The following is a 10829-nucleotide window of genomic DNA, read 5'->3' as shown; positions in this document are numbered from 1 at the left end:
CTCGGTGTGACCGTGGGGGTCCCGGGGGCGGCTCAGGTGCTGGGGGAGCGACATGGTCCCCGCCGCTTTCCACTCCGGGGCCCTCCCTTCCTGCTCTTCCCCAAGGAGACGTCCCTGGGTTTGCAGACTTTCCCACGTCCACACCTTCCAGGAGCTCTGGAGTTTTGCCTAGGAGGAAGCGGGTGTCATCCCGGGCTGGCAGGGCTCCGTCCGCGGTGACGTGTCATCCACCACACCTGCTGCCTTTGAGCCACTCGCTGTCACTTACCTTTTACTTTTCAAAACTGCCCCCTTCCCCGAACTCTTCCGCTGAGTGTCTGGGGCTGGTGTTCCTGTCCTCCCGTGCCGCCGTCCCGATACTTCAACCGACCCATGGGTGTGGGAATTCCGTCCCACTTGAGACACGCGGGTGACGTGTTCTCCAGTTGCAATGCTCCCGGCCCTGCACATGGCGGCTGTCCTCCCGTGTCCCTGCAGGTGCGCTGGGGCCCCGTCCTGCTCGGCCTGTGGGGGTTCCCTCGGCCGTGGTGACCACTCCACCAGCTGTTGTCCCCCAGCTCTGGAGGCCGGGGTCCCTGGGCTCCGGCCGCGTCACTGCCGCCCTGCACGCTGTGTGGGCGCCTCCCCTCCTCCCGAGGACACCAGCCGAGCTGCTCCGCGGCTACTGCGTGACCCCATAACGGCATCGCCTCCAGGGGCCCCATCTCCAAGTACGGTCCTATTCTGAGGTCTTGGGGATTGGGACTCAGCATCTCTTTTTGGGGGACGCGGTCCAGCCCATCCTGCGGCTCACGAGAGACCCCGCTCGCTCCAGGGAGGTGTTATTCCCACTGTTAGCCGCATCGCTGTATTGCTCGAGCCGTCACACCTGGCCTCTCCTGAACTTGAGTCCTTTCTCTCATGAGCCCTGCCCCTGGACCCTTTCTTTAGGCATTCTTCTTTCTGGAGCATTAGAATGTTCCAGACCCTTCCTAGGGCTTTTCCTCTCCAAGACACGGGATCAGCTGCCTCCAGGAAGTCCTGGGGTCTGAATGGAAAAGGGCATGAGGGCCCAGAGTCTGGCTGAGCGGGCTCGCAGCTTGGCAGGTGGGCCCTCAGGCGGACACAGAGCAGGAAGGCAGCTGTCTTTGTAAAGTCACCAGCAGATGACCAAATTCCCAGCACGTGGGTCTGTGACCAGAAGGGGAGTCTGGTCGCAGCGGGTCCTGGGGCTGGAAGGAGAATGTCTGTGGGCCTCAGGCTGCCTCGTCCGGACCTGGAGGTCTCAGGTGACATTTGTGGAGGGAAGGCGGCTCTGAGGGTCCGTCCGGCCAGCGCAGGGCCAGAGGGGATGGCCAGGCCGGCCGGGGTGGCCCGGAGTTAGCGCCCCTCGGGGAAGCCCGGCCTGGCGTGCGCACGGTAGCTCTCTGTGGGACGTGTGGGCCACACGGCGGCCTTGGCGGCTGAGGCAGGGGGAGCGCTTGCAGCAGAGAAGCCAATCCAAGCAGGCTTAGACGGTAAAACTGGTTTCCAAACCTGGATAGGCTCAGAGGACGCGGCCACGCGGCCACAGAACGGCCGGCACGAGCAGCTGGGCTGTGCGCGTCCCCTGCCCCACCTCCTGGGGGGCGGCCTCGTCCTGGGCCAGCTCTCCCCTGTTTGGAAAAGCAGCCGCACACCCCGGGAGTCCATGGCACGTGCCCCGGGGGAATGTGCGAGGCCGGCAGGGAGGCCAGCAGCCCTCCCTGCCTCCCACCGGCCCTGAGCCCATTGCTGGAGCTCCGGTGGGAGCGGCACGGGTGGCTTCCTGGAGGACATTCGGGACAGTGCTGGGGGTGGTGGCCATGTGGAAGGTCCCAGACCCCTCAACGCAGGCTCCCTCCCCCCGCCCCCGCCCCCGACAGTGGGGTGGGACGCTGCCAGCCCCTCTCCCCCTCCCCCCTGTAGGGGACCAGCTTCCGGGGCCTGGACCCAGACTGGGGTCATGGCCCTCTTCCCTCCAGGCCTGGGATTGCTGGCTGGCCCCGGGCAGAGCCAGGTCACAGAGGCCCAGGAGCCATGGGGCCCTTGTCTCCCCTCCCCCAGGTGGAGAGCAACTTTGGCAGTTACCACCAGTTTCTCATGCAGGCGTTGATTTACCTAGCCAGCCCCCACAAAAACCTGAAGCACACGGCCATGAAGTTCATCGGTAGGTGCCGGCCCGTGGTCCTGCCCTTCCACCGCGGTGCCCGCCCCCCCCCCACTGCCTGAGCTGCCACATTAAAGGTCACGCTCCTGTGCCCTGGGGGCAGCCTCAGTAGGGGCAGTGGCGCTGGCCCCATGGCATGGAGAGTCCGGTCCCATCAGCCAGGTGCTGACTTCCTTTCCCTGCCAAGCTGGCCTCCCTTGGGCCCCAGAGGCGCCCATACCCACCACCTCCCCTCCCTGACCCAGGGGGCATTCTGCAGGAATACTTTACCGACCTCTGCTTTTCCCTGAAGAAGGATGACCTGAAAATCCTCAGGAAATGTGAGCCCCGGGGGCCAAGAACATGGGACCTCTTTGTCTCCCAACTCCTAAGAAGGTCCCTCAACCAGCCTGTCCCAAGGGTGGGGCATTGTTTTGTCCTTGAGACTCCCTTCCAGGACAGGACTGTGCCCCCCACCCCACATGGGCTCCCGGGGCAGGGCTGTGCCCCCCACACCCCACATGGGCTCCCGGGGCAGGGCTGCATCCCGGGGCAGGGCTGCACCCCAGGGCGCTGTGCGTCAGACCCTGGGCATCTCTGCTGCAGACGTGGAGGTCCTGAAGCAGGACCCAGACTCCGTGAGCCGCAGATTCTACCACAGCTTTTTGGAAGACATCAGTGAACTCTCCCAGTTTGTGAAGCACTGAGCCCCAGCCGAGGCTGCACTTGTTCCTGGCAGATGCTGTGTTATTTCTCTATTAAAAATGTGACAGAGTTCCCTTTGGCGTCCCCAGGCTCTCCCTGCCTGGGACCCTCCTGCCACCTCCCTCTGTGAGGCTAGGTGGTCTCCTCTCCAGACACTCAGGACATGGGGTCCTCAGGAATTCTGCTGCTGTGTCCTTTGGCCGCATGAGCCAAGACCTTGCCTGCTGGTGCTGAGCCCAGAGCCTTGGGGGTAGGCCTTGACACCCCCCAGCCCTCCCAGTGCTTCAGATCCAGTGATCCCTACTCCCCAGCGTCTGGACTCTCCCCATGTGCCCTGCCCTGACCCAGGCCTCCCAGTCTCTCCTCCTGCCCCATCCGTGGCCCTGAGACCCTTGGGACCTGGTCTGCCCCTTCCTGATGGCTGCTCTGGCTTGTCTCCCTGCCTGTTCCGCTCTCTCTCCTCAGTGCCCAAGCGGCATTGCAAAGTGGCATTGTTGCAGACCCCGGGGAGGGGCGCTTCCAGTGTGTGCTGTGGCCCCCTTGCTCCCTGTGGCTGTTCTGGGGACGGCATCCACGGCTTCTCAGAAAGTTCTGGACATGTGGTAGTCGCCTGGTGAATGTGACTCAGACCAACGAGTGAAGACAGTGCCTGGGACACGGCTCTCATCCTCCCGAGGTGCTGTGGGCCTGCTTGGGCAGGTGCACCCCTTCAGCTGTCCGGAGGCCAGGAGTCCCCCAGAGACTCCAGCCAGGAAAGCGAGGGAGCGTTCTGGAGAAGGGGAAGCTGGAGGCCAGCCTGGAGGACGTGGCCAGTGAGTGGTCAGGGGGGTAGAAGGCACTGAGCTGGAGCCTGCCTTGGCAGGAGGTGCTGCGTGAACCTTCGAAGGCCAGGCCCGCCCTGCGGCCAGCAGCTGACAGGTTGGGGCCCGAGCGAGAAGCTGGAAGAGTGGGCAGGGGCAGGCTAGGGAGCTGCAGAGGCCTGCGAGTCTGGGCCTGCGTCTGCTGGAGACGTGGAGCCCATGGGGGTGTCGAGCAGGAGAGAAGCCTGTGCTGCCCCCCACGGCCTTTCCCAGCAGTTGGGGGGCTGAGGCTCTTCTTCAGACAGTGGCTGTTGGGAGCTTGGCACAGCCGTGCCCCTGCCTTCTGAGCCCTGCGTGGCAGTGGTACCGAGTGGTCAGGGCCGGAAGGCAGGGTGGGGAGCACCAGGGCATCTGTGCCTGGGGGAGGGCCTGGGGCCAGGAGCAGTCCGAGCTGTGGGGAGGAGTCTGCACATCAAGGCAGCTGGGGTCGGGGAGAAGCAAGCAGACTCTTTTAAGGATGCCAGCGGCTTTTCGGCTTTTTGCGGTTAGATGGAAGAGGGCACCCAGCAAAGAATAGTCCATGAAGCAGTCAGAGAGGAGGGGACGGGTGTGGCCTTGCAGGAGCCCAGAACCAGTGAGCCCTCAGAGAGCGGATGAGGAAGGTGGGAGGGAGCGTATCTTGTTCCAGAGCGCTTTGGGGTCTGCTGAGGGGACACAACCCAGCCAACATCCGCAGCGTGCAGACTAGTGTTCCAAAGAAGCCTCCCATGAAAACACAAGTAGATCTTGGATAGATTAAATGTATTGCTGGTGCTCAAGAACAGTAAGGGAAATCTCTCAAGGCTTAAAAACAAAAAGCAAAAAAGCAAAGTATCCAAAACTGAGCCGACAGACAGAGTGGTGGGTGGGAAGCAACTGAGACTTCAGGGGCTGGGGGGCCGGGCTGGGGGCTGGGGTGGAGCCGGGCTGGGAGCCGAGCTGGGGCTGGGTTGGGGGGCCGGGCTGGGGGGCTGAGCTGGGGGCCGGGGAGGAGGCCGGGGTGGAGCTGGGCTGGGGGACCGTGGTGGAGCCAGGCTGGAAGCCAGGCTGGGGGGCTGGACTGGGGGCCGGGGTGGAGCCAGGCTGGAAGCCAGGCTGGGGGGCTGGGCTGGGGGCCGGGGTGGAGCCAGGCTGGAAGCCAGGCTGGGGGGCTGGGCTGGGGGCCGGGGTGGGGACAGGGCCGCGGTCCCCAAGCCAGGGAGGAGGGAGCATTGGACCAGGTAGGCTTGGTCTGGGCTCCGGAAGGGGCTGCGGGCAGCCTTGCCCCCCGGGTCCAAGCAGCAGCTAGCAGATAGCCGCCTGACGGGAGGGAGTTTGCCCCTTATGCCCTCAGCATGCAGATGGGGTGAGTGAAACCGTACTTGAGCTCCTGAGAAAAGTTTGCAGACACGAGGAAAGAAGCCCCTGAGTGAGACCAGACTCCCAGCTGTTTCAGGCTCCTGGGATTTTCAGAGACTGGAATCAACATGTACAGTTTTGCACCAAATGATCACATATGAAATATTTGAAGAGACAAAAAGACAACCAGAAAATGACCAAAGATAAAAACTTACCAGACATGGCCAAACGGATCTGAAAAAGAATCAAAGGGAGTTTTAGGAAAGTACGGCGGCTACATTTGAATCTCCGTGGCTTTGTGGGAGAGCCCGTATCAGACCCGGGGGGAGAACTGAGTGGAAAGCTGCACAGGGAACTCCTAGAGATGCCCCGGTTCCGCTGGGAGGCATGCGTCTGCCAATGGGAAGCGCACGCCTCTCAAGCGCGGTGGGCAAGTGTAGACCCACCCGGAGACATGCTGGTTAGAGCAGAAGAGAAGGCAGTGTTGCCAGTACGGAGGGAGGCACAGAGCCCCCGGGCCGACTTTGGGTCCAGCGCCGCCGCAGAAGCCAGCCAAGGGCGAGGCTGTTAACTCCACAGGAGCTGGGCCCGCGGTGCAGCCGGCAGGCAGCCCCAGGGCTGAGAGGAGCACCGGCTCAGACACCCAGACACTGACGCCCGGCTCAGGTCAGCCTGGAGGAGCTGGGGAAGCCCGGGATGGAGCACGGCATCCTGAGCATCGGTGAGTGAGAACTGCAGTGGCGGTCTGCTTAGCTGGCAGAATAGACTCCAAGACGCAGAAACTTCTCTACTGAGCAAAACTGGTTGCAGGTAGTAAAGGGAGGGTTAGGATGAGCTACAACCATCAGAGACATAGACGCACCAAAAACACAGCCTCGGGACATATCAGGCACCGGGGACTCCTCCTAAATGTTAAGACCTACTGTAAAGTCCTGGCAGCCAGGAAGCAGTAACGGCAAAAATAAAGTAAGAGTGTGTGTTGGCTTAAGAACAGATATCCATAAAGGATGAATTATTTCAGTGATCGGGTTGGAAATAACCTCTTTTCGTGGAGAAAAGCTTAGCTGGTTCCCTACCAACAGCTCCGGAGCTAAATATGCAGGGACAGTGAAATAGGGAATCTCTTTAGGACCTGTGGACAACGAAGGGCCGGAGAATAAACCGCGAGGCAGAGGTGGATGTACTTGATTACATCGGCACAGACCTGCAAACACGAGATGACAGCTGACGCAGAAGAGAAGGTAGTGTGTGCCCCCGGAGCAGGGCTCTGTGCCGTGAAGGGTGCTGGGGGCAAAGCCAAAAGGCCACTGAAAGCACCAGGGACTCGCAGCCACTGAAACTGTTCTCTAGAGCAGACAGACCAGTCCGGACAGACCCCAGATAGAAGAGGGAATTCACATAGGAGGGACCCCCAAAGCCAGCAGGTGTTTGGAAAGATACAGACATTCATCAGTCATTTGGGAAATGCACATTAAACAAAATGACTTGGCTTTATGCCTTCCTGACGGACAAACGCTAGCCAGCTGATTCCTCCTGGCGCTGGTGAGTGTGTGGGTCTGAGAGCGCTGGTGGGTCCCGAGGGCGCTGCACGGGTGCGGACCTTGCAGAGAGCACTCTGATGGCACGCGCCAGCGACCCCACCCCCTCCTGCCTTCCCAGAGGAAAGCACTCCTCATACGGGTGCGAAAGGATGCACACCAGAGCAGGGCCTGTGACGATCGTGTGAAAGCGGGCAAATAAACTACGGGGAATGGAGGCCACGGAGGGCCGTGAAACAGTAGCAGGTCCTGGCTCAGACCCGGTTCTTGTTCTGGGCATGATGGGAAGTAAGCATCCTCCGCTTTGCCTCTCCGCTGAATGTAGCTGGAATTCCTGGATGCTGTGCATGGAGCAGCTTTTTGTGGACTTTGTAAATGCCAGCCCGTGGATTGTGGAACGCAGAGGACCCCGAGCTGGTGTCTCCTGGCCTGGGCTCGAAGACAGCCCCAGTCCTGGACGTTTTGAGCAGGTGCAGGAGCTGGAGGTAGGGGTCCTAACGTGACCTGGAAAAGGGAATTCCCTTGTTTTCTTGTTTGTTTTCTGTTCTCTACTCCAGGCCCCAGGGACTCTGACAAGGAGGTTGGTGGCGGCAGCAGCCCGGCTGGTAGTACAGACTCTAAGGCCGTGGACGGTGTGGGGAGGGTGTGCCGCTTCGTGTCCGTGTTTCTCTTTCTATGATCTTGGCACCTGGTTGGGAGACAGAACCAGTTAGAGAAGGTGCACGGCTGAGTGGCAAGCCGCGGCCCCGACTTTGTAGCCCGAAGGCTAGGCGGGGGTTGGAGGTCCCCTAAGAGCCAAGAAGTATTGGGAAACCGCACGGAGGAGGGAGTTTGGGAGAGCAGGTGCGTGAAGTTGTATGTACGCACTGGGCTCACCCCGATCGGGGCATGTTTGCGTGCAACCCTGAATAGCACGCACGAGATTCCAGCATTGCTCTAAGGCGTAGACCTGCTCTGGTCTCACACTTGCCACTTGTGGCCACACGACACGGACCTGAATGACGTGGGGAAAGAGTTAAAACCCAGCTGATACTAGGACCAGTGCTCGCAGAAGGTGGGACCGGCAGCACGCACCTCGCCTATCTGATCGCCTACATAAACCCCCAAGTCCATACTCGGGGTTTCAGTAGGACCCGGAGTCTCACAAGCAGGTATCCACGTGTCCGGGGTGCACTCCAAACTGGCTTGACCTGTGCAGAAACCCGGACACCTCATGTGCGGGGCACAGGGAGGGACAGATGGCTCACAGGTGGAAACCATCAGAGACGTTCCATCAACGACTGTCATCGTGCCTAAGAGATGAGCGACGAGTGGAACACTAGCACCTCTCGGAGCAGTCGAAGACAGAAGAGGAATAAAATATCAAGACAGGGCGGTATTGGCGAAAGAAGACACTAACGGGTCAGGTGAACAGAACCCGGGGCCTGGAAATAGACCCCTCCCCAGTGATAGCTGCCGACCCATGTTTGACAGAGAGCAAGTCCATTCAGTGGGGCAACCATGGTCTTCCCAACAAGTGGTGCTGGAATAATGGAACATCCGCATTCCAAAAAAAAAAAAAAAAATCCTGACCGAGCCATCACACCAGCACAAACATGAATTTGGGTGGGTCCTAAAGCTAAGGAGTGTAAAACTTCTCGAAGAACACCCGGGAGAAAGGATGGTGCTGGCCTAATGATGAGCATGTAGGTTTAGCCCTGAGAGCGCAGGCCATGGAAGAGAACAGCAGGGCTGCCAGGGGAAGGCGAGAGGCCACAGGCAGGAGGACAAGGGACCGCCCCCCCCCCCCCAAGCAGCGGTGAGCCCCCGAACACAGCAGGAAGGCCAGTGTCTCTGTCCCAGCCCTGACCACGGCGGGGGCTCTGCAGGTGTGCACGCTCCGCAAACCTCAAACGCTTGAAATGGGTGCGTCGTACCTGTACATAAATCGTGCCTCAGTGACGTGGACTAAAACACGGAAAATTCCGGCATGCACATCGGTGTGTGTCACCACACACGGGGTCATGATGTGGGGCTTCTTGTCATCTAGGATATACGTTCAGCAGTATTTTTTTTCTTAAAATTAATCATGTAAAGAAAAAGGAAAAAAAGAAAAAAAAAAACAGATCAGATGCACACCTAGCAACCCAGATGGGTGTTTTTTTTTTTTTTTAAAAGGGCTTGGAAAAATATATAGAATGAGATATATAACTTAAATACATTTAAAATCCATACACTTTGATAAGTGTTCCACGGTTTTATAGGATGTTAACATAAGAGGAAGCTCGTGAAGGGTGTACAGAATCTCTGTACTATTTTTGCAACTCTTCCATATGCCTAAAATTATTTCAAAAAGTCAAAAAAACCCAGAAACTTCTTTTTCCCCAAAAGCACTTACAAACAAAAAAGACACATTAAATTAGAGTAGTTGTGGGCTGGTGGGAGGGACAAGGGGGAAGAAGGAAACAGGAATGGGCCGGTGGGCCGGGGGCTGCGGAGCAGGGGCGCCTCGGTCTTCTGCTTGTGCAAGAAGAGAGAGAGCGTTACCGTCCCAGACTACAAGGACTTTGAGAGAATGTACTCCAGGAAGAAGGAAGGAAGGCATGAAATTTGAGGCAGATTGGTGTGATGTGATTTAGAGTAAGCCTACATCTTCCTCTGGGACAGAGCTCCTAAGACCCTTGGAATTTCCACGAGAAGAAAAACCGGAAAGGCGTCTTTTGTTATGTTAATGAATGACTTTTGGACCTTGCCTCCGGATAGGGCTGGTGGCCCTAGGAACCCACCCTGGGATTAGAGGGTTGGAATTTTCAGTCCCACCGCTGACCTCTGGGGAGAGCAGGGAGCTGGAGATAGAATTGTTCACCAATAGCCAATGATCTCATCAGTCATGCCTGTGTAAGGGAGCCTCCATTAACACCCGGAAGGAATGGGTTCAGAGAGCTTCCAGGTTGGTGAACAAATCAGGGTTCTGGGAGAATGGCTCACCTGGAGAGACGGAGGCTCCGTGCCCTTCCCCACACAGGGCCCTGTGCATCGCTGGCTGGTCTGGCGTTAGATCCTCTTAAATAAACCGGTGATCCAGTGAGTGAAATGTTCTCTGAGTTCTGTGAGCTGCTCTAGCAGATGAATCAAACCCATGGCGGGGGGCGTGGGAACCTCCTGTCTGGAGCTGGTTGGTCAGAAGCATAGGTCACAAGATGGACTTGCAGTTGGCGTCTGAAGTGGGGGCGTCTCGTGGGACAGAGCCCTCCACCTTGTGGGTCTGATGCCGTCTCCAGGTCCTGTCAGAGCCCTCCACCTGTGGGTCTGATGCCGTCTCCAGGTCATGTCAGAGTTGAGATGACACCCCGTCAGGGTCCACTGAGAACTGGAGAATCGCTTGGTGGTGGGACCCCACCCCAACACACACCCACGAATCAGAATTGGGTGCAGAACCCACTTAAATGGTGAGAAAGGTAACTGCTCAACACGTAAGTAAATGCAACCCAATATTGTCTGTTTTTTTAAAAATAATGTCTAATTTAGGGAGTTCAAAAATACAGAGCTAAAATAATAGAGCACGTAAGTCCAAAGACAAGGATTAAAATGTTCTGAGGTCCTTGTATTGTTTGAAAAGGGTGTTAACTATTTTGATAAATTTTAGACCTTATCAAGTTAAATAACTGGTTACATTTCAAAGGTAAGCTGAAAGGGAAAGAATCTGTATGGTTTCTGGGCCAATAAAAGGTAAAAATGGATCAAAAACAAATATTTAAAAATGCGATTATTTCAGAAATCAAGAAAGAGGATTTTTGAAGCGCTGTAACAGCAGGGCGAGCGTGGGCCGCTAAGTGAGGCTGAGGGGCAGCGGTTATGCGCAATGTGATCAAACCAGCTCAGGACAGACCCTCTCTGGCAGGATTTTCAATACAGTTTAATAAAGGATAGTTAGGGTATATTGACATCAAGCAAGATGGACTGTAAGTCAGAGATAAAGACATTATTATGCAGAGAGACGGTCAATTCAAAAGAATAGAAGATTTGATTTGCTGGGAACATGTATCAGTTCTGAACTCTGTTCCCCACATAAAAGGACATATGAACAAAACAAACTTTACTAGAACTCCAAAAAGAAAAACAGTCCACTATCATAGTGGGGATTTTCAGTGCATCTTTTTTCAGCTCTTGGCAGGTCACGCAGAGACAAAATGATTTGCCATATGGCAGGTTGGAGCAATGGGGTGGACAGGCTTCGTGTGATGACCACAGAGATGATTGTGAGCTCAGCAACTAGAGAATACG

At 57.2% G+C, this 10829-nt stretch overlaps 1 protein-coding gene across 2 annotated transcripts in view; it reads left to right on the top strand.

Annotated features, from left to right (window-relative positions):
- LOC112823003 (maestro heat-like repeat family member 5) overlaps nt 1-2915 on the top strand; it is a 26852-nt gene extending 23937 nt beyond the window's left edge. Inside the window, exons 26-28 of one of the 2 annotated variants that reach the window (XM_073892742.1) lie at nt 2065-2167; nt 2413-2487; nt 2753-2915. In XM_073892742.1, coding sequence (XP_073748843.1) covers nt 2065-2167; nt 2413-2487; nt 2753-2853 — 279 coding nt within the window. In that variant the 3' untranslated portion in view covers nt 2854-2915. Of the gene's footprint in view, nt 1-2064; nt 2168-2412; nt 2598-2752 lie in introns of those variants that run through there. The other variant, XM_073892743.1, reaches the window with a different exon arrangement.
- Nucleotides 2916-10829: the final 7914 nt, after the last annotated feature.

Source organism: Callorhinus ursinus, unplaced genomic scaffold (genome assembly GCF_003265705.2).
Source record: "Callorhinus ursinus isolate GAN/ISIS: 27379988/994484 unplaced genomic scaffold, GSC_fseal_2.0 scaffold5, whole genome shotgun sequence".
In the NCBI taxonomy this organism is placed as follows: domain Eukaryota; kingdom Metazoa; phylum Chordata; class Mammalia; order Carnivora; family Otariidae; genus Callorhinus; species Callorhinus ursinus.
This window is presented reverse-complemented; position numbering and strand designations above follow the sequence as displayed.